Genomic DNA, 24,676 nt, shown 5'->3' with positions numbered 1-24,676 from the left:
ACCAATGATCTTGGGCAAATCATTTAACTTCTTGTGCCTCTGTCTCCCTGTCTGAAAAATGGTGATGATAACAGGAGACATCTTGCTGGGTTGTTGTGAGAATTAAATAATTTGCAAATGATTTTGCACATCATTTAGAACAATGTCTGATATATTAGTAAGTACCCAGTAAATGTTAGGGGCTATTATATTCTAGCAGTTGAACAATACATTTTTCTTTTGTACTCACTTGTTTCAAGGATCCTCAATAAAAATATATAAATGTTTCTTAAGGGCAGGTAAACTTGTCATACAATTTCTCAGTATATCTCAGTTTTTAGTGCAATCATTGACATACAATAAGCAATCATAAAGTTACAGATTGACTTTTTTAAAAGGAAATATGCATTATTGAAACAGTTTTTAGAATCAAACAGGTATAATTTTAAAAGAAATATAGCTGTTAAAATTAGTATTATGAACATGAGCAAAAATTACCAATTATTCTAGAGGAATAATTTTGGCTTTTCTTACAGGCAGTTTTACCAAGCTGCAAGCAGTTTCCAGCTAATCTGAAAGCTATTAGAGCCTGGAGGGTGAAACATACTGAGTATCTGACATGTATTTGTCATGGCAGTGTTTTCTTTCTGCTATTTTATTTTGTTGTTTTATTAAGAAAAACACCCTTAAAATCGGTTGTACTTCCTTCCCTTTCTGCTTATCCCTGACAAATTATAAAAGCGTAGGAGATGACAGCGAGGAGAAAATGAGAGATACCACATAAGGACCTTTTCCTCCTGCATTGTCACCAATTCCGTGGCACCCCTCCTTGGGTCAGCTGAGCTGGGTCAATGCTCCAGTTCACCCAAATGTCTAAACTCAATTTCCCTTGTGAATACGACTCTAGAAACTTTTTTTGCTAGTAACTCAGGAGAGGTTTTCATTATTAAGAGATGGAGGGTGGGAAGAGAAACACCCTGGTGTCAGCATGACCAAAAAGGTGTAACCAGCTTCACTAGGGCCATACTCTGGTCCCCTGGTCCTTTTGCAGAACATTTTGGAAAATGTAGTTGCATAGAACTCAAATTTTAGTCCCATTAAAGGACCACATCTTAACCAGTTAGAGGAGTGTCTTGTCCTGGGACCTCTGGAGTGTGAAGAATATAGAACAGCGAAGGACCTGACCCTTAAGCCTCCATCGCTGAGGCAATACAATGTGAATGGTGCCCCCTGGGCAGTTTTGCAAAGTTGTGGTACTGCTAAGAGAGAATGGAAGAGGTGCTAGTAGCTGAGAGGTACACATTAGAGGAGGGCAAAGGACACGGGGCCTTGAGAGTCAGGCTTGTGCGTTCAGCACACCCTGGACTCTCCCAGGGTCCATGCTCCCTATGGCTTAATAATATGAGGAAGGCCTTCATGAGAGTGATTTCCTACAGCTCTTGTCTTAGTGTTTTAAAAATATGATACAAATGTAAACAGTGGGATTCTAGATTGCAGGAAGCAGACAAAATAATGCTTTCCGAGGGAATAATTTCCTTTTTAAACTTAGAAAGCAAGCTTTGTAAAGTCCAAGTAGATAATAAAAACAAAAATACAATTTCCCCCGATTATGTTATACAACAATGGGAGCATCTTAATTTAATGTGAATCAAAGGAAATAAAGCAGTTCTGGCACTTCCACTAATTAGTCATTATCCTTCTTCTTGCCTTTCATTTAAAATGTCTTTAAAAACATGGTCTTTGTAACCATATTATTAGCTGATAGGCATGCCAGCCAAAGGGGAGTATCCCTTTGTCAGAGAGAGAACTGTGCACCTTCTAACATATTTCTGTAGATTTTTTTTCTGAAATAAAGACAGAACCAGAGCTTCTATTCTCACATTCATCCATGAATCACGGGAAATGGACATATGGGAGGAAAAGGGAGCATAGCAACAGGTGATGCTGCACCAGACCCCACTAAAACCAACATGCAGCAAGACAAGAGGCCAGCCAAGAGGACCATCTGATACCCAGATGCCACTGCTGAAAAAATTCGTCTCAAAGCTTGGCAGCAACTTCCTGCATCTGTCAAGTTAACCACATAAAAGACTATAGATTGACATGAAGAACCAGGCTGACAAAGAGGGCAAAAAAGAACATATCAAATGCCATAATCATCAAGAGAATGTAGTGCCAAATGAATGTTGCAAATGCATCCATTTACTCAAGTGATCTGGAATTGTATTGCTGTTTATTAAAAATGATGTCAAAAGAAGGCTGAACTGTCTACAGAAACATGTAGAAAAGCCCACGGTTGTATCTTAACAGAAACTTTCTTTTCTGAAAGATAATATCTAACTATCCACTTTTAGAGAATGTACTTTTTTTTTAAAAAAGTGGATATTTTTAATGCTTTTCAAAGGGATTCAGTTAACCAATGCTTATTCCACTTCTCTAGGGAAGAAAGAAACAAATGAGAAATGCTAGAGAGAGTATGAATTGACGTCTATATACAATATAGATGAAATCTGCATTCTCAAGTGTTTACATTTGCAACTTCTGATACGTTTGAGTGACCCAAAGGATCATGAGGTGCAGTGAGTTAGAGTTTTGCTAATCTTGAAATTCTTCGTTCTGAGGGAGGAGTTAGTCACTTAGCCTGTGAGTTGGGGCTAGACTCCTCATCTCAACACAGCTTTATTACGTATACAGTAACACTCACAAAACGATAAAGAGATTTTTACTGGCAGGAAAAAATCCTCTAAAAGAAAACCAACTACTGGATTTGGTAATGGAAGTGAAGAAAAAGTGAAAAGATCTAAAATATAAGTTTGAGAGAGATAAAGAATGAAATGATGAATTTCTAGGTGACTCGGATATGTGATGTAGACTTAGATACATGATGTGGCCTCTACCAGGTGCTTGATACAGAAGCTAGAAATCATCATTCATTAAACTATCTCAGGGAATGCTCCAACCAAGGCAAAAATGGGTTTTCAAGGGAGAAAAAAAAAATAAGTAAAAGCTGAAAATGTGGTTAACTTGTGGTCTGGGGATATATTCAAGAAACATGTGTCTTTTTGTGACAATGTGGTTCAAGTTAAAGCCAGAGACTGTGCAAACACTTCAGGGAAGCAACAGGCGGGAGAGCGGCTATGGAACAAACCATTACTCTGAGTAAAGAACATTCTGAGAAAGTGATTTTTTGCTGTTATTAACAGGAAAATCAGTAGCAGCAGACCACACTGTAGTGAAGCTTAGAGAAGACAAGGGTTAAAGGCCAAAAAAAAAAAAAAGTGTTCGGTGTAGATAAAATATGTCTTCACTGGAAGGAACTTACTTTGCAAATATCCATATCCAAGGAGGAGAATGGGGTGTTCAGACTCACAGTGGCCAAGAAAAGTCTAACTCTTCTGCTTGCGGCAATGTAGCAAATTTATGATTAAGCCAGATTTGCTGTTTACTAAATCCAGGCTATTAAGGGGTAAAATATGAATCTTTTGATTACATAGTCATTTGTACAATAAAAAGTAATGTACAAATAATGTAATATAGTTTAATAATATAGTCTCAAGTTTGTCTCAGTGACAAAAATATTAAATGCTTTAGTTCTACATTTAACTTTATAAATGCAGATACTTGAAAGGACCACTTAAAGAATGCTTTATTATATTTTAGCTATTCTATACGATATGTAAAGGGGAGGTAAATATAGTATATTTGTTGATCTGGAGCTTTGGAAAGTCTGTGAATGTCAAGGGCCTACCATGGGCTCATGAAGAACAAGGAGCAAGCAATATGTGATTTATAAGGTGGAGAGATCTGGAAACAGCAAGCATACAGGACAGCCAAAAAGGTAACATCACCTTGGGCAATTCTTCATTTACTTCCACATTCTGTTTTAATGATTCCACTAATATTTAGAAAAAAATTTTACAAGGAAAATTTCTCAGTTAAATCAGTGATATTTCTGTCTAATTATAAAAGCCAAAAAAAAAGAAAACAACTTCCTTTGAAAGGGAAACAATGACTACATAGCTTACTTTCTTTCTAAAACAGGAGTCTTTTAGTTCATTTTAAAACATGTGCCATACAAGGAAATATATATACTGCCATTAAAAATGATAATGCAGATTTATATTTATATTGTTGGCATCGGATAATTACCATTATAATGCTCTTATGTAAAAACAACAAGCAACATATGTAGTATGAAAATACAAATTTTGGTGTATAATTAAAACAGAAATGGGAAAAATAGAGATGTTTTCAGTTTAAAAAAATAAACTGGTGTCTAGGAAAAATGTTTTCCTACTCCTTAGAGAGTAGCAGACTAACAGCATTCAACATTAAGTTGTTAACACCAGTTTTATAGATCTACTTAATCAACTACATAACTTTAATAATTAAGTTGTGGTGGTATTTGCTTTTGCAGAAGGTTGATATTTTAAAAGCAAATAATATTTTTGAATGATTGATATTAAATAAGTTGACTACTAATTTGGAAATCTGAATTTCTTGTTTTGAGAGCTGTAAATGATTTAAAGTTTCTAATATTGAATAATGTAGTTCAGCAGTATTTTGGAGCCAGCTCATACAGACTTATAAGAACCAATTGTTTAATTTTCAAATATTTTCCTGCCAATTTTTTGATGTCACTCTTTTAGCTTGAAATGGGCCACGATGGGAGTATTGACATCATGAAAATCGGCAAACATTATAAATCAGGGTATTTCTTTTTATACACAGAGGACTGGTTGTTAAACATGTACCAGCACATCACTGGTCTAGTTCCTAAGACTTCATGTGATATTTTGGTAGAATACATCTTTAATAATCAAAAAATTTTTTGACCAAAACAAGAAGTGAATATGAACTCATTTTAAAAAAGGTTTTTGAGCACGCTTAAGTTACTTTCTACAAAGAGAATAAAGAATACTCTTTATTTTAAGAGAGACACACACTCTCCCCAATATAATAGACAAAATTCCTTTTCAGTAAGATTTATTACAAATAACTGTGCTTTCTTATACTTATGTCATTACTACTTCCCATCAAATACTTCAATCAATCTGATTTTTAAATCTTTCTAACAAACATACTTAAAAATTCTATAAAGTATGATTTCTGTTGCTCTGACAATGAAACTTTTCCTAGAGTTTAAAGAGTATGTGAAGATAGCTGGCAATTATCCCATGATACCAGAAAAAACAAGATTGTGCCTGTTCTGTTTTTGTAAGGTTTGATTCAGAGTACTTTTAACCATTCAATGATTTTTCTGATTTTATTTAACATATTCCTATAAATGATAGTGCTCACATTACACATCTCAGACAAACTGCACACCAGTGGACAGCTAATTTTTCACAGTTGCAAAATGGCAGGGTCAGAATATAATAAATAAGATACATTCATATTTATTCTTTTTGTAAAAGAAAGTCATTAGAATCTGCACTAAAATTCAACAAAGATGTCACAAACTATAATATGACTGGTTTTAATGTCATAGACATTATAGATGGAGGAACGACTAAAGAAAATGAGAATTATTTGAAGATGTAATTTGTTCCAAAATGAATGCAATCTAATAGATATACTTAAGGTCAAATAGAGAAATAGAAGAACCCCAGACGTAAGACAAATTGGTAAAGCTACACTTCACCAAAATAGATTATTTCATTACAGTGTGTTAAACATGGTAAAGAAAGCTAGAACTTTGCCAATGTTTTTAAATTTTAAGTCCTGGAGGTAGGGTTCCAGAGTTCAGAGCTCAGCCAAGTGCTATAATTAAATTAATTAATTAATAATTAATAAATTAATGTTAAACTTATCATCAGACAAAGTACCATGAATATAGAAAATAAAATTATGAATCTGAAAATATTTTAATATTTCACTATGCAAATGACTATAGAATACAAAATATAATAAACATCAGTATAAAGTATAATTGACATCCGTTGAATCACAATGATTTACATTAAAATGGAGGTTAAAATATACCTTTAGCTTATGCTCTTTTCTGTTGATGATGACGGCTGTAATCTGTTGGTCCATAAAAATTAGAATAGTACAAAGTAAAGCTGGAATAACAGCAGCTATTACTGTCCACCATGGATTTGGGCCTAAAGGTGTAATAAACCAGCCACGATCATCTCTTGTGGGCTGTGAAAAATTAAAGAATGCACAGTTATTAACTGGATTAATGAATACCTAATCAAATTGTCTTACAGATAATACCAGGAAAACCCTAGTTATAAACTGATATGCCAAGTGAATTATATATTTAATAATAATAATATTCACAAAGCATTTATAAGGTACCAGACACTATTCTAAGTGCTTTAAATATTTTAACTCATTTTTTTCTTCACAACAGTCTAAGGAAGATACAGATAAGGAAACTGAGACATAGAGAGGTTCAGTAAATTTTTCAAGGTCCCAAAGCTAGTAAGTGGTGGAGATAGGATTTCAGCTCTGACAAACTGACTCACAAATTTGTGTTCTCAATCAATACCTATATTAAATAAAATCATATTAATATTTATCATTTATGATTGGCAAATTTATTTACATTTACAAATATCACATTGACCACTGTGTATAACTCTTATTTTAGACGTGTATCGAGGTCACTATGTAATAATGTCAAAAAGACGTTTGGTCACATCATGGTCTCAGGGAAAGGTTCAAACATGGCTGGTGCCTGAGATGAGACCCAAAGGAAATCATTTTGACGATTCTTTGAGGAAGTCCCTAGCTATTTTTTTTTTTTTTTTTTTTTTTGCAGTACGCGGGCCTCTCACTGCTGTGGCCTCCCCCGCCGCGGAGCACAGGCTCCGGACGCGCAGGCCCAGCGGCCATGGCCCAGGGGCCCAGCCGCTCCGCGGCACGTGGGATCCTCCTGGACTGGGGCACGAACCCGCGTCCCCTCCATCGGCAGGAGGACCCTCAACCACTGCGCCACCAGGGAAGCCCCCTCGCTCTTTTTGATAGGTGAGAAAACAGGTTCAGAGAGGTAAAGTAACTGGCCCAAGGTTGCATAGTTAGTAACATGGTCTGAACTCTATTCCAGACCTAATTTTATCTGTTTTCAAGGCCTATCCACTGTGCGTCACCCTTACTTTCAAAATGCTTCCTTATCTTTTAAGAATATAGATATTCCCACTGGAATAATTGACAGAAATTTTTTTCAAGCTGCCTCTAGGTTTCCATTTCTGTGATTTCTATTTTTTTAATATTAGGCCAAAATTTTAGTCATGCTGTGGGCATTTTATTTACTGTTATATTAATCTATATTCTTTATATTTTCATGAAAATCCCAAGAACTAGGGTTATAGCCATCATCTGAATAAAAATTAGACCTACAGAGATGGAGAGATGATAGTAAATCCTATGATAACTTCACCTTGAAAACACTTGGTACTTGTAGTTTTGGAGATGGGATCCCAATGGCATAGTCAATTAAAACCATACACAGAATCGTAAGAAAGACAGCAAAGTCGCTCACTATGGATCGCACCTAAACATAATGAAAACACTTGTCACTTGAAGGAACTATAAATAGTGAAGAATACTCAGGAACATAATCTAGAATCACACGTTATAAACACTTTATGACATAATATCATAATATTATATTTTACGCATACTATAATATTACTACTAACTCTTGTCATATTTATATTTATGTATCTCTGTCATTAGGATGAATACACACTCAACATTTTCAAAATGAGGCATTATGGAATAGCTACAATGGTGATTGTGCTGTTTTCATTTAAAATCTAAGTTTATTATGGGAATCTTGCATGATACAATATCACTACATCAGCAGTGCTGATAAAAATCTAAGTTTATTATGAATTCCAGTATGTGAATATTTATTTCACAGAATAAGGTTGCATGGCTAGAATTTCGCTATATTTTAGTACTCTTTCTCACGTAGGTAACATTTTAATATCATAAACCTGAAATACCATAAAATAAAATTATCTATTTTTATTGAAGTTAGTTAGTTTATCTGAGCTACAAGTATGGCAGCAGGTAATTTGCACAACAGAGTAAGCAAATTTAAAAGTTATTCTATGTAAGCCAGTTTTTAAAGCCATTTCTCTTTTATAAAGCCTTCATTGAGAAAAATTCTTAAACAATAATCAACAAGATCTGCCTTTTATTAGGCTGCCTTTATGACGCACACACAAACACATACAAAATGCAGGAGTTTGATACAAAAAAGATAATTCTATATTAATCAAATTAAGCTTTGGGGGGAAAGAAATGAATCTTCCACGTTACGGAAGGAAGAGGTAAGAAAAACAGAAGTTTCTCTCAAACAGCAGTTCTTAAAACATTTTCCCAGAGTAGAATTTTCATCACAATTTTTAGCTCATCCCTAAAAAGCTTGTTTTCTTGTTTCTTTTCTTTCTTTTTCTTTTCTCCTTCCTTCCTTCCTTCCTCCTTCCCTCCCTCCCTCCCTTCCTTCCTTCCTTCTTTTTTGGCTGAGTCAGACCTTATAGGTGTTACTTTGCAGTGTTAAATATTGAACTAAGCTGTTTCTCTGTTTACTTTCCTTTCCAAATATGCAGATGCAAACGTGGTGGGTTAGGCGGAGGGACTGACACTTTAAAAATGAAAAAGAGGATAGTGTTCCAATGAGTCTTGCAGGGGCTTTCCCAATTACAGAATGTAACAGTGACTCCTATGAGGTGTCTGTCAGGCTGGAATAGTTCCCACTGTTCACTGGGCAAGAAAGTGACAATCAGTAATGCAGTGTGTGCTTTTGAGTTCCAAAAATGAAAGTGGGAAAGTGGGAGTTTATCTCTGGGATTTGAAGTTAGGAGATAAGCCTGGAGGGAATGTGTACTCCTAGCACTGTATCACAGAATGCTTTCTCTTACCTCCCTCACCATGCCCACTCCTAAACTGGCAGCTCAATCACACAAAAACCTTTTCGTGGCTCCTTTAACGACAGCAATAGCTCTTTCTTTTGTCCTAAAACACACATGACTCCATAACATGCTTTATGTTGGTTCACGTTTTGATCAGAAAAATTGTAGTCTAAGTACCTTGGTTGGAAAATAGCGGCTAGTCTTGAACTGCTTCAGTGTGGCTGACAGAGTAACTGTGGAAAAGAACAGGATCACTGACCAAAATAGAACATCTGGAACATATGGGTGCTCGTGGCCACAAGCTCGTCCAACATACTCTCCATGTAATGATTTGCATTCCTGCCAGAGGAAGGAAAACAAATGGAGCTATTAAGCAAAAAAGGTGGACACATTTCTTTCAGAAAACTAACATCTTAAGATCGCTTGCAGTTGAGTTGCTGAAGTTTTCAGTTATGGCTCCTAGTTGCATAGGTAGTGAGCAATATGAACCACTTCTAAAATTCTTGCCTTTTCAAATTAAGTTTAAATCTATGAAACTAACTGATTTATCAATCACCATCTTAATGAATTTTCACATCAACCCTATAAAATAGGTAGTTGTTATTATTTCTATTTCATGTCTGAGGAAACTGAGGTGTAGAGAAGTTAAGTAATTGGCTATGGGCTCACCGCTGCTGGGTGGCAGCAGAGTTGTGATACAAACATGATATTCCTTTGGTGGGAATATTATTAAAGAAGAACAATGATTTTGTAGAATTATCTAGTCCAAAAGCTCCCAAGAAAGGTGAGAAAAGCAACAAAAAACTATGATACATTATTACTGGAGTGAAACTGAAAGTCAAAGATGGGGCTCAAATTTAAATTATAGAACAAAAGAGAAAAAAGTATAGAAGCAATGCAAAGTTCATATTTACTATGACTTCTTCATGGTCTTTTTTTTTTTCCTGGTATATATTTTATAAGCCTCTGAAGGATCATTTCTAATTGCTGCCTTAGCCATGAGGTGGCAGCAAAGTCAAAAAAATTTCCTTTCTTGGAGGAAAAAAACTGAGCATTTTAAACATTAATATTTTGAAATTAAAACTTTTTAAAAACGTTTTGCTTTTTACTATTTTAATTTAAAGATTAGAACACTAAATTTTAATTTTTTATTTCAAAACAGAGAAAAGAATGGTTTAAGTGATCCAGTGACCTTGTTAGTACTTGAGATATCTGGACCTGAACAGAAACTGAATTGTGCCATATACTTAAAGATCTTAGAGAAAAATATGGACTGACGGACTGATCACCAACAGAGACTGTCCAATGAACAAAGTTTCAGGCCCTGGAGTCCTTGTATAGCAGAAAACAAATACCTTCAAAAGATTCTAGACTAAATCACAGATTGTTACATGGTTATCCAAAAACAAACTAGTAAAATCTACTTGGGGCAGCTACCCCTAAGGCTAGGATTCTTGAGAAATATTGTTTGTATACTTTATAATTATCTAACACAATTCCATTCCCTTTTCTAATCTAACTGCAAATGCTACATTCTTTGCTAGCTAAAGTTGAATTCCAATTATCTATTTTAATATAGAGCACAATGACTTGGCTAATTGAAAAACCAAAGAAAAATCCCCCAGGCCTTAATTATAGCTTTAATTTTCCTTCTTTCAAAACTCTGTTAAAATAGATAAAGTAGCAAAAATGAATCCTTGAATTTTTTAGTCCGGTCTCTTGTCCCTTGTCCAGAGATACTAGTATAGCAATTACTAAGCAAAGTAATGGTTAAGAAGAATGGATACAAAGAGGAGCTAGAAGCTCTGTTGTAAACACATTATCTAAATATTTGTGATCAGTCTTTTGTGCAGATATAAAAGTCCTCCAAGTCTTGGACTTGGCTGGGTCTTGTTCTCAAATCTTAGGAACATAGAAACCATTTAAAGGATCATTTAACTGTCTTATAATCTATAATACATTGCCAATAGCTTGCCTAGTTACTTTAATTCAAAGCAAATTCGAAAAGCGTATTTATTTTTTCTTCCTTTTAGGGGGACAGTATGCTATTTAAAAAGGAAAAATTGTGAACTACTAAATTCTACATTTATTTTCTGGTTTATACTAACTGTACCTTTAACACACACACGCGCGCACACACACACACACACACACACACACAAAACAAGTACTGAGATTTGGAAGAGAAAACTAAATCCAAATCCTGTTCTCTTATTTTGAGTCTCACATATGGTTTCACTTACAAAAATGAAAAACTGCTTGTTGACAAACTCATTTCTACTAATTATTCTTCAACACGTTCTAAGTTTCAGCAGTGTTATAAGTTGGTAAAAATTAAGTTTGATAAAATAAGAAATTAAAGTTGGCATTAGTGTCCTGCCCCTTACTTATATATAAGCTAAATATGTAATTCTGGCACTAAAACGATTCTTAACCAATTGCTAGTTAATTGCTTGTGAATATTTTAAACCTCGCCTAGGAATTCCTTTATAATGACAGATTTTGAGATACTGCTAAAAATATATATAAACATAGAAACCTAAGTGTTCTAGCTTGCTATAAAACACTTGAATTAGGCATTATTCACAATAGCCAAGATATGGAAATAACCTAGATGTCTGTCAATGGATGAATGGATTAAGAAAATGTTGTATAAATATATAACAGAATATCATTCCCTTAAAAAGGAAGGAAATCCTGCCATTGCAACAACATGGATGAATCTGGAGGACATTATGCTGACTGATATAAGCCAGACACAGAAAGACAAACACTATATGATTTAACTTACATGTGGAATCTAAAAATGTCAAACTCAGAAGCAGAGAGTAGAATGATGGTTACTAATGGCTGGGGACAGGGAAACATGGGGAAATATTGGCCGAAGGGTACAAACTCTCAGTTATGCAGGATAAATTATGAAGATCTAATGTATAACATGGTGACTATGGTTAATAATATTGCATTAAATAATTGAAATTTGCTGAGAGAGTAGATCTTAATTGTTTTCACCAAAAAAAAAAAAAGGTAACTATTTGAGGTGATGGATATGTTAATTAGCTTGATTGCGGTAATCATTCACGTCATATACATATACCGAAACATCATATTGTATACCTTAAATATACACAATTTTTATTTGTCAATTATACCTCAATAAAGCTGGAAAACAAAATAAACCAAAACAAGATATTTACATTAAATAGTAAATCTGTGATTTGAGACTATTTTTCAAAACGATCATTAAATATTTATTGAACACTTATTATGCATACAGCTGTTTGGGAGAATCAACTAAAGCTAAAGTTCTTTGCCCTTGCTGAGTTAGCAAGGTATAAATGACAATTAATGAGTTATGTAACAATTCAATTAAAAATCATCACGTGAATAATATACAAAGTAGATATCACATGACTATTTTTACAAAACTAGTTATAATAGCCATTAGCACAGTGCTTTATTAATACAATGTTTTTGATGATACTAATGGTTATGCTGAGGAAAGAAATCCCAGAATAACAATTAAGACAAAACAATTTTATGGCCCTCATTGACTTAAAAATTGTAAGATTTTTTCATTATGTAGCATTCCCTTTGGTGATAAATGCTATTTCTGGTCAAGATTAGCAATTACCTATTGCAAAAACTGCTTTTAACTAATGAAAAATAATATGAAAATTTCTGCCAGAATGTTAACTCCCAGTACAGAACTTCAAGAAAAAAAACCACAGTGCTAGATTTGCTTTGATTGCAAAATATTTTTCACTGTACTCTGCTTGACCCTAAAACTTCTAATATTTAAAACTAACTCATGGCTAGCTAGATCAATTGTGCTATGAGTCTCTTTGAAAGTTATGATTCAGGGTTTGCTACTACATGGAATGAATATTATTATTTAATATTAAATTATTCAAGACTATAAAACACAGAGTAAATTATCATGTTAAATAATTTAGAGATGAGATTATTGGGTTACTGTATTGTAGGGGACACCAAGATGAGGGACAAAAGCAAGGGACTCAAGACATAATATCTTTATAGTTTACAAAAGGGAAATATAAGTGGAAGATGCACTGCTGAATGGACCAACCACAATCCCATGTCTAAATTCTGCATAACGATAGCATTCTTTCTTGTTCAGCTCATCATTTCTTTTACTGATCGATTTAAATGGCTCTCTGAAAGGAAACAGTTTGGTAATGTTATTTTTTCTAAGAAAAATAGGACAGAATAAATGTTAACCATAACAGAAGAAAACAACAAAAGTAAGTGAAGGCTTATTTTAGAGCAAATGACTAGCATAAGAGGAAAAGTAGTAAAATATAGATCAAGATAGAATTTTAAACAGAAGGTAAGTAATTTGATTTTGATTCTGAAAGAAAATATTTAATGAGGAAAATTGATAAAATAGGCAATAGGTCAAGTGCTCTTACAAGAATCATGTTTAGAGTTTTATAACATTTGTACAACAAAAAAGATTTCTATGTGTCACTAACTGGTTCACTTACTAAATGATATGTTTTTCATAAAATGAACTAGAATTTATATAGTTTTATGCCCATGGTTATAATGAGATTTGAGCTTACATGGGTAGATAAAGTGGCAGAAGCTTTGGATTGTAATGTTTGTAACTGGGAAGAATAGAGAAGAAACTAGAATGACTCAGATTTTAATACTTATTAAAACCAGAACACTTTCGATTTTTCCAATTATGAGATTTGATTGACCAGAAGTAAAGGATGCAAATGTAGATGGAAAAGGAGGTGCACAAATATTGCAAGAGATTAAGAAGAACTGAGAAATTCAGCTACGAGGGGGGAAAAAAGATACCACAAAAAAAGAGGAAAGCCAAAAATATTTTTAAAGGTATAAGATTTAACTTTGATAGGTGAAAAATATGTTGCCATTCTATTTCTTGAATGGAGGATAAAGAGAAAATGGAAGTAAGAAAATCTTCCTGAGGGAGGTGCCAGAATTTTATTAAGAAAAGTGACTTTTGTTTTTCCAAAAAGTTCAATATTTACACTAAAATATTAACAAACATCCCCTCCCCCTTAACATATTCTGAACAGCTGGAGCAGTATTACAGAGTAAAGTAAAAGCATTCTGGGTTCTTTACACAGAAGGCTGACTTAGTTCTGCCATACGGTTTCATTTAGGTCAACACTACTCTTATTTAATGTGCTTTCAGTTAATCTAGTCACATTATGCCATATATGTGTGCTTTCAGAGTAACTCAGGCCTAATAACTACTGGAAAAACTTAATAATGAAAGAAAACCCCAGTAAACTTATGCATACTTGAAATGAATGAAATCAAAACCATCACTTTTATAATAGTATTTGTTTAAAACACTTAACTTAGTGGCAATAATTCATTCAAAAAGTCAATAAAAGCCCTTATAGTAATAAGATTCAAGGTATGACCTATTTTTCTTTTTTAAAAATTAATTAATTAATTTATGGCTGTGTTGGGTCTTTGTTGCTGCATGCGGGCTTTCTCTAGTTGTGGCGAGCGGGTTGTGGTGTGCGGGTTTTTCATTGCAGTGGCTTCTCTTGTTGTAGAGCATGGACTCTATGCGCACGGGCTCAGTAGTTGTGGCTTGTGAGCTCTAGAGCGCAGGCTCAGTAGTTGTAGCACATGGGCTTAGTTGTTCCGTGGAATGTGGGATCTTCCTGGACCAGTGCTCAAACCCATGTCCCCTGCATTGGCAGGCGGATTCTTAACCACTGTGCCACCAGGGAAGTCCATGACTTATTTTTCAATGTTTCACTTACCGACACAGTTAGGTTCTCCCAAATTATGTCAGAGGCAGAAATATTGGACTCCCTCCATTCCTTCAAAGTATCATTGCTAGGATTATGTGGTTCCACACAGTTACACCTGCAAAGGCAAAACAGTGTCTTTTGTGAAGTATCTTTTTGTCACCATACTTAAAACAAATGTGTGATGGGTCCTTCTTCCCCAGTCACAGCCTTCCTCCATCTGAGAGATAAGTAGGTAGGTCATCCTAAACTCCAAAACACACTATTTTCAGACAGAGGACAGATATATTGCTAGGATTAGATCACTTCTAATGTTTCCTGGAATGAGAGGTCATTCCCTCTCTGTCCCCATCAGAGGAAATTTTTTAAAGTGTAGGTTAGAACACAGGGCTTTTGAGGCCTTTTAAACCAAGATGCTTTCTAGACCTTACAATAACCATTTGCCTCTAAATTATAAGTCAAGTGGGAAAAAATTATAAACATTGAAATGTATTATTATAATTACTTATTTTTATTAATACTGTATAACTATATCAATTAAAATTGGAGTTTATAATTCATATTTTAGAGATCATTTAGAATTTTGCAATGTAATTTAAAATTAAAGCTAGGTTGAAGCAAGAACCCTAGGTATCTCAGGATATACTTTCTTTGTGATGAGGGATAGTTCTATTAAAAATCAAACAATCAGTATGCAAAAGATTTTTGAATAGCTACTACATATAAAGTAACATGATGAACGCTGGGTGGGGTAAGAGCAGAGAGAATAGGAAAAAGCTGGGCAAAGTGGTACTGTTATGTAATAAAAAACAGCTTTTGATCTCATGTTCTTTATAACTTTGTAAGTAAATGAGAAGACAAAAGCAAAGATTATCAATAAGTTAATTGTCTTAGATGTTAACTTCAATTTACAAATTGTTTGAAAAATTCATTCATAAGTCTATTATTTGCCCTTCAGAGAGCATTTTCTTATAGAAGCATTTTATAAAAATAGTGGTTGGGCTCTCAGATTAAGCCACATATATACTACATAACTTGTATATTAGCTGGATTGCTGTTTTAGTGATATTAATTGAACTGTAGAACCCAAGTGCCATTATTTCTGTAGGCAAATATTTTACAGTCTCTACTTGATAAATTCCTCTGCCTAAGCAACAGTCTCTCTTCTTCTTTATTTTTTTTCGGTACGCAGGCCTCTCACTGTTGTGGCCTCTCCCGTTGCGGAGCACAGGCTCCGGACACGCAGGCTCAGCGGCCATGGCTCACGGGCCTAGCTGCTCCGTGGCATGTGGGATCTTCCCAGACCAGGGCACGAACCCGTGTCCCCTGCATCGGCAGGCAGACTCTCAACCACTGCGACACCAGGGAAGCCCTCTCTTCTGTCTCTTACGTCAGGAATTTTAGTCTGTTCTTTTTTTTACCACCACTCATTCATTTTTCAAAGTGTACTGAGTGTCTATTATTACAAGAAACTCTCCTTAACTTGGGCAATACAGACAGGTATGTTCCTGCTCTCACTAAGAGATGTTAGAGTATTCCCCACCTGGGCTCACATGGGGCTGGGCCTCTAAAAAAACAGAGGATTCCAATGAGAAAGTTGTTGATGAGGATTTTAAGGGAATGAGACATGGCAGTATTAGCTACTATGAGCAGCTACAGTGACCACCATGGTATCAGAGGGAGGAAACACAGCAAAAGGGAAACAGTCCCCTGAGATGCAGTAATAGTCATTCATTAATGCAATTTCTTCAAATCTATAGGTTCTCAAGTCCCAGATTAGTTGTACATAATCCCAGAACACAGGATTATGTGTCAGAAAGGCCTTTGTCCTTTACTGGCTGTGTGGCCAGGGGCAAATTATTTAAGCACTCTAAATCTTGGTTTCCTCATAAATAAAATGCAGACTGAAATGCTTACCTTGTAGAGCTATTATGAAGAATAAGTAACATGATATATATTAAGTGCCTGGTATACATTTATGCAGTTTTGAAATTGTAGCTGCCATCATCATCATGGTTCTCATCATTATTTTCTGGTTCATTTTTCAGTTTTTCATAAGATGTAATAAAACTGTTAACTTTCAATTAATGTAATACAAAAAAAACACTAGGCTTTTCTCTAACATGCTGATAGTCTTTATTTTGCTTCCAGTGCTTTAAAGAGAATTAAATTCTGACCAGCATTAAAACAGTTTTGCTACTATCACTGAGAATCTATCAAAAGAAAGAAAATTCCTGTTTAATTTTGACTCTAGGTCATTAGATCACTAGGCAAATACGGTAAAGATAATATATGAAGAGAGAGAGAATAATTTCATTTAAAAATATCTTAAATTATTAAAAAATAACACTAAAACCATTAAATCACTGAATATTTTCTAAAATTAAAAATCAGGTTTGGCTTCTAGCTTAAGAAAGAGGACTGAACACACATGTTTATTTTCTCATTACCTAGAATTCATTAACCAAAGAAATAATATAAAAAGAAACATGAGGAGAAATATCAACAAAAGAGAGATGTAAACAAATGGAATATGAAAAGCATATGAAAGCAGGATGTTTGTAAAAGCAGAACAGAAGAGTAATACTAACAATAATAGTACTTTTATGTTTAATCCTTAAAATAGGTAGTATTAATCACATGAAAATATCAAGGCACGAGTGATGTGGCCAAGGTTACACAGCTAGAAACATCAGAGCCAGAATTTAAACCTAGGCAGTCTGCTCCTAATGACTAACTTAAAAAAATAGAAATATTTACATAGAAACATAAATATATATACATATAAAATTTATAAATTTATATAGGATATATATATATCCTTCCAACTGCAGTAAAGGAAGGACCTGGCCTGCCAAGTAGAATCCCAAAAAGGGTCTGAACTAAGAGAAGATGTTGGGATGAAGGAAAGAGTGTTTTCGAACCTAAGAAAGCAGTGAAAGAACTCTCAGAATGACAAATGTATGGTAGAGCCCAAGAGTGAACCAGGGAAGAAGTGAAATCACAAGATGGCTGAATGGAAAGTCCCAGTGCTCCTTCCCCCATAGAAACTTCAATTAACAACAATATATGAACCAAAATATTGTGACGAGAATTCCAGAATCCAGTTAAGATGTTGCAGTACCTGAGTGCAAAGCTGTGAACAGCCACATTCAAACAGGTAAGAAGAGCAATTTCACTTTAACTGCATCGGCCCCTCCTCTAAGCTGGCACAGCTCAGCAGTGGTAGAGAATACCCTGGCTTACACTTTTTACACTGGGGGTGAAGAGAAAATAGAGGCTGCATCTGACATTCCAGCTCTTCAGAGGGCTACTGAGGAACTGGTATCTGTCTTATCATAAAATGTCATAAAATGGCAACTGTCTCACCTAACCTGGGATGCTGATGGGGACTCATCATATGGTAGATATCTGGAGGCCTCTGAGAACAAGAGATAGCAGAGAATCTTGCTACTGTAAGTTCTATGGTTTTACAGTAGCAAGATTCTCTGCTATCCCTTGTTCTCAGAGGGAGCAAAATATTATGAGCCCCTGGAAAAAGAAACCAGCAATACTAATTGAGAAATTGCACACACGAGGCTCAGAGAATTTGCATCCCCTTCCCTCCAAGAAAGGGTTAGAGAGGCCCCCAGAATCTCTAGTCAAGCTGATTAATAAGAGTCTTCTGCACAAAGAGCAAGTTCCTAAAGGCTATGAAAGGTGGCTGTTATTTCAAATGTGCCAATCCTAAAACAAAGTTATGGGACACATGAAGAAACAGGGCAACATGGTCCATACAAAGGAATAAAATAAATCAGAAACTTATCTTAAAGAAACAGAGGTATATAAATTACCTGACAGAATTAAAATAACCATTATAATGATACTCTATGAGATCAAGAAAATGATGCATAAACAAAATGAAAATATCAACAAAAAGATAGAAAATATTTAAAAAGAACAAAATAGAAATTTTGGAGCTAAAGAACACAATAATTGAACTAAAAAATTCAGTAGAGGAGTTCAACATCAGACTCAATTAAGCAGAAGAAAGAATCAGTGAACTTGAGGACGGGTCACTTGAAATTATTCAGTCAGAAGAACAAAATGAAAAAAGAATGAAAAAGAGTGAAGAAAGCCTGAGGAACACATGGGATATCATAAGCAAATCAATATATGCATCATGGGAGCCCCAGAAGAAGAAGAAAGAGAATAAGGGACAGAAAGCTTATTTAAAGAAATAGTGCCCCAAAACTTCCCCAAAATGGGGAAGGAAATGACATCCATATTTAAGAAACCCAATGAATTCCAACCATTGTGAATCCAAAGAAATCCATACTAAGACACATTATAATCAAACTGTTAAAAGTCAAATACAGAGAAAATTTCAACAGCAGCAAGAGAAAAGCTAACCACCATGTGCAAGAGAAGTTCCATAATACTACCAGTGGATTTTTCAGTCTGAACTCTACAGACCAGAAGGCAGTGGTATGACATATTCAAAGCGCTAAAAGGGAAAACTTCCAACCAAGAATACTATATCTGGTAAAAAATGGGGGACTTCAAAAATGAAGGAGAAATAAAACCTTCCCAGGTTTCAAAAATAAAGCTGAAGGAGTTCATCACCACTGTATCTGCCTTATAAGAAATGCTAAAGGGAATCCTTCAAGTTCAAACAAAAGGACGCTGAACAGCAACACAAAAACATATGATAGTATAAAGCTTGCTAATAAAGGTAAGTATATAGACAAATACAAAATACTGTAATGGTGGTACATAAATCACTTTTAATTCTGGTATAGAAGTTGAAGGACAAAAGTATTTTTAGACACTATTACTATAAAAATATGTTAATGGATACACAATATGAAAGGATGTAATTTTTGACATCAATAACATAAAAAGTGTAACAAGGGGGGAGTAAAAGTGAAGAGTATTTGTATGCAATTGAAGTTAATTTTATCAGCTTAAAATAGATTGTTGTAAATATAAGATGTTTTATGTAAGCCCCATGGTAACCAAAAAGAAAATCCCTTTTTGTGTAGAACATCCACAAAAGAAAATAAGAAAGGAATCAAAACATATCACTACTAAAAAAAAAAAAAAAAAACAACAAAACACAAAGGAAGTAAAAAAGAGAGGAAAGGGGGCAGGTGACAAAAATGTTACAAGACAGAAAACAACTAATAAAATGGCAATAGTAAGTTCTTCTTTATAAATAAGTACTTAAATGTAAGTGGATTTTACTCCCCAATCAAAAGACATAGAATGACTAAATGGATAAAAAAAAGATCTAACTATATGCTGTCTAGAAGAGACTTTTGATTTAGGAACACACACAGAGTGAAAGTTAAAGTATAGAAAACAATATTATATGCAAATGGTAACCAAAAGAGAGCAGGTGTCAGGGTGGGTCATAATCATATCAGACAAATAGACTTTAAGTCAAAAACTGTCAAAAGAGACAAGGAAGGACATTATATAAGGCTAAAAGAGTCAATTAACCAGGAAGATACAACAATTAAAAAGATATACGCACCTAACAGCAGAGCACCCAAATATATGAAGGAAACATTGACAGAAGTGAAGAGAAAGATAGATAGTAACACAATTATATTAGGATATTTCAATACCTCACTTTAAATAATGGATAGATCCAAATAGAAGATGAATAAGGAAACAGAGGACTTGAACAACAGTATAGACCAAATGAACCTAATAGCATATATAGAACATTTCACCCACCAGCAGCAGAATACACAGAGTTCTCGAACACACACAAAACATTCTCCAAAAGAGATCACATGTTAGGTCACAAAACTAGTCTCAACAGATGTAAGAAGACTGAAATCATACTAAGTATACTTTCCAACCACAGTGCAATGAAACTAGAAATCAATAACAGAAGGAAAACTAAAAAATTCACAAATGCATGGAAATTAAGCAACATATCCTTGAACAACCAATGGACCAAAGAAGATATCAAAAGAGAAATTAGAAAATATCTTAAGACAAATGAAAACAAAAACAACATACTAAAACTTATAGGATGCAGCAAAAGCAGTACTAAGAGGGAAGTTTATAGCAATAATTGCCTATATTAAAAAGATGAAAATTCTCAAATAAACAACCTAACTTTAAAGCACAAAGAACTAGAAGAAGAAAAACAAAGGCCAAAGTTAGCAGAAGGAAGGAAATAATAATCATCAGAGCATAAATAAGTGAAATAGAGACTAGAAAAACAACAGTAGAGATCAATGAAACTGAGTTGGTTTTTTTAAAAAACCAACAAATTGACAAACTTTTAGCTAGACTAAGAAAAAAAATAAAGACTCAAAATTATAAATGAAAGAGGAGATGTTACAACTAATGTCACAGAGATTAAAAGGATTATAAGAGATTACTATGAGCAATTCCAAGCCAACAAATGGCATAGCCTGGAAGAAATGGATAAATTCCTAGAAACATGCAATTTATCAAGAATGAATCATGAAGAAATAGAAATTCTGAACAGACCTATAGCTAGTAAGGAGTTTGAATCAGTAATCAAAAACTTCCCAACAAAGAAAAGCCCATGACCAGATGGTTTCACTGGCGAATTCTACCACACATTTAAAGAACTGATGCCAATCCTTCTAAAACTCTTCCAAAAAACTGAAGAGGAGGGAACACTTCCAAACTCATTTTATGAAGCCAGAATTACCCTGATACCAAAACCAGAAAAAGACATCAAAAGAAAACTAAAAAACAATATTCTTAATGAATATAGATTCAAAAATCCTCAACAAAATAATAACAAACTAAATTCAATAATACATTGAAAGGATCATACATCATAACCAAGTAGGATTTATCCATGGAACACAAGAACGGTTCAACAAACAAATATCAATCATTGTGATACATGACATTAATGGAACAAAGGATACAATCACATGATCAACTCAATAGATGCACAAAAAGCATTTGACAAATTCAACACCCTTTCATGATAAAAACACTCATCACACTAGGAATAGAAGGGAATTATCTCAACATGGTAAAAGTCATATATGACAAGCCCACAGCTAACATCAGAATCACTGGGGAAAAACCAGAAGCTTTTCCTCTAAGATAAAGAACAAGACAAGGATTCTCAATCCTGCCATTTCAATTCAAAATAGTACTGGAAGTCCTACTACAGAAATTAGGTAAGAAAAAACAGCATCCAAATTGGAAAGGAAGAAGTAAAATTATCTCTGCTTACAGATAACATAATCTAATACAAAGAAAACTCTAAAAATTCCATATATAAAAAAATTGTTAGAATAAATGAATTCAACAAAGTTGCAGGATAAAAATCAACATTAAAGGGGCTTCCCTGGTGGCACAGTGGTTGAGAGTCTGCCTGCTAATGCAGGGGACACAGGTTCATGTCCCGGTCCAGGAAGATCCCACGTGCCGCGGAGTGGCTGGGCCCGTGAGCCATGGCTGCTGAGCCTGTGTGTCCGGAGCCTGTGCTCTGCAATGGGAGAGGCCACAACAGTTGAGAGGCCCGTGTACCGCAAAAAAAAAAAAAAAAAAAAATCAACATTAAAAAACTCAGTTGAGTTTCTATAAACAACAATATGCAATCTAAAAAGGAAATTAAGGAAACAACCCCACTTAGAATAGCATCAATAAGAATAAAATACTTAGAAATAAACTTAACCAAAGATATGAAAGACTTTTATAGTTTTAAGTGTAAAAGTCTTTCATATCTTAGAGGATACAAATAAATGGAAAGATATAAATGTGTTCATGAATTGGAAGACTTAATATTGTTAAAAACACCCATATTACCTGAAGTGATCTACAAATTCAGTGCAATCGCTACCAAAATCCCAATGACATTTTTTATAGAAATAGAAAAAATAATCCTAAAATTCATATGGAACCATGAAGGATCCTGAATAGTCAAAACAATCTTGAGAAAAAAAGAATGAAGTTGGAAGCCTCACACTTCCTAATTTCAAAATATATTACAAAGCTAGAGTAATAAAAACAGTATGGTACTAGAACAAAGACAGATATATAGAACAGAATAGAGAGCCCAGAAATAAACTCTCGCCCATGCAGTCAAAAGACCTTCAACAAGAATGGCAAAGCTGCACAATGGGGAAATGCTGAAGTCTCTTCAACAAATCATGCTGGGAAAATCAGATATCCACAAGCAAAAGAATAAAATTGAACCCTTATCTGACACCATACACAGAAATCAATTCAAAATAAATAAAAGACTTAAACATTAGACCTAAATCTATAAAATTTCTAGAAGAAAATGGGGAAAGCTTTATTACATTGGTCTTAGCAATGATTTCTTGGATATGACACCAAAACACAGGTAATAAATGCAAAAATAGACAGTGGGACTACATTAAACTAAAAAGCTTCTACATAGCCAAGGAAACAATAAGCAGAATGAAAAGGCAACCTGTGGAATGGGAGGAAATACATGCAAACTGTATCTGATAAGGCATTAATATCCAAAATATATAAGGAGCTACAACTCAATAGCAATAAAACAAATCACTCAATTTAAAAATGGACAAAAAAAAATAAAAAATATAAATAAATAAAAATAAAAATGGACAAATGACCTAAATAGACATTTCTCCGAAGAAGATCTACAAATGGTCAATAAGTATATGAAAAGATTTTTGACATCACTAATCATCAGGGAAATGCAAATTGAAACTACAATGAAGTATCATCTCACACCTGTTAGGATGACCAATATGAATGAAACAAAACAAAACAACAGAAAATAAGAAGCATTGGTGAGAATGTGGAGAAACTGGAACCCTTGTGCACGGTTGTTAGAAATGTAAAATGATGCAGCCACTATGGAAAACACTCTATAGGTTCCACCAAAAAATAAAAATAGAGCTACTACATGATCCAGCAATCCCATTTCTGGATCCAAAGAGAACTGGATCTTGAAGAGATATTGCATTCCCACGTTCATTTCAGTATTGTTTGCAATGAGCCAAGAAGTGGAAACAATCTAAATGTCCATCAACAGATGAATGGATTTTAAAAAGTATAATATATACATACAATGGAATATTATGCAGCCATTTAAAAAAAAGAAGGAAATTCTGTCATATGCTACAACATGGACGAACATTAAGGATATTGTGCAAAGTGAAATAGAAGGACAAATACTGCATGATTCCACTTATATGAGGTATCTAAAATAGTAAAACTTATAGAAACAGAAAGTAGAATTGTGGTTTCCAGGGATGGGAAGAGAGAAATGGGGAGTTGCTGTTCAATGGGTACAGAGTTTTAGTTATGCACTACGAAAAAGTTCTGGAGATCTGCTGTGCAACATCTGCTGTACTCTACACTTAAACTTTTAATAAAGAGTTAACAGGATAGAATTATTGAATTCTTGGGGAAGCTAGAGGACGTTCAAGCACAGAAGCCCAGAGCAAAAGAAGGTAGTCAGCAATTCCAGGAAAAATAAAAGGCTTTACAAGAAAGACATGTTCCAAAGAGGAAGAAAACTGAAATATATAATGATTTTGAGCAGCTCATGAAATGCTGAAAAAGAAGATTCATTTTACCATGATGTTAAGAACACTGTTGGGTTTTTATTCTTCACTATATATATTTTTAGTTATTTTCTTAGTGGTTGCTGTACAGCTTACCACATATATTCAGTTATTAGGCTCCATTAATTGCTCGCTGATTGTGCTATTGTTTTTGACAGAAACCTGGGGCATAAAATGCTCTGGTGGTATGATGCAATTAAACTCTAGCTCCTTTGCAGTTGAGGTCATTGTTTGAGGTTCTTCTGGCCCCAAGAGGACTCTCCTTAGCTGTCTCTTTTCCTGGTTCTCTCTGGTATAGTAGCTGGCCTATTGTTTAGCCTGTGTCTCTCATAAAGCTACCTACCTCCTCTTAATTGCTTTTCACCAGAACTTCCATTATTTTTTTAATTTAGTTTAATTTTTATTTTATACAGGAGTATAGTTGATTTACAATGTTGTGTTAGTTTCAGGTGTACAGCAAAGTGATTTAGTTATATATATATCTCCCTTCTTTTTCAGATTC

The 24,676-nt window shown here is 34.3% G+C and overlaps 1 protein-coding gene across 2 annotated transcripts in view; it reads right to left on the bottom strand.

The window, feature by feature from the left end:
• The window catches only part of SLC4A10 (solute carrier family 4 member 10), a 230,828-nt gene that overhangs the window by 26,579 nt on the left and 179,573 nt on the right, over positions 1-24,676 (bottom strand). For both annotated transcript variants that reach the window (XM_079923638.1, XM_079923639.1), the window contains 4 exons: positions 14,630-14,735; positions 9,030-9,191; positions 7,370-7,483; positions 5,965-6,126 (listed from right to left, as the gene is read on the bottom strand). In XM_079923638.1, coding sequence (XP_079779764.1) covers positions 5,965-6,126; positions 7,370-7,483; positions 9,030-9,191; positions 14,630-14,735 — 544 coding nt within the window. The remainder of the gene's footprint in view (positions 1-5,964; positions 6,127-7,369; positions 7,484-9,029; positions 9,192-14,629; positions 14,736-24,676) is intronic.

Source organism: Stenella coeruleoalba (assembly GCF_951394435.1).
Source record: "Stenella coeruleoalba genome assembly, chromosome: 6".
Lineage (NCBI taxonomy): Eukaryota > Metazoa > Chordata > Mammalia > Artiodactyla > Delphinidae > Stenella > Stenella coeruleoalba.
Note: the sequence above shows the minus strand (reverse complement) of the source record. Positions and strands in the feature narration are given on the sequence as shown.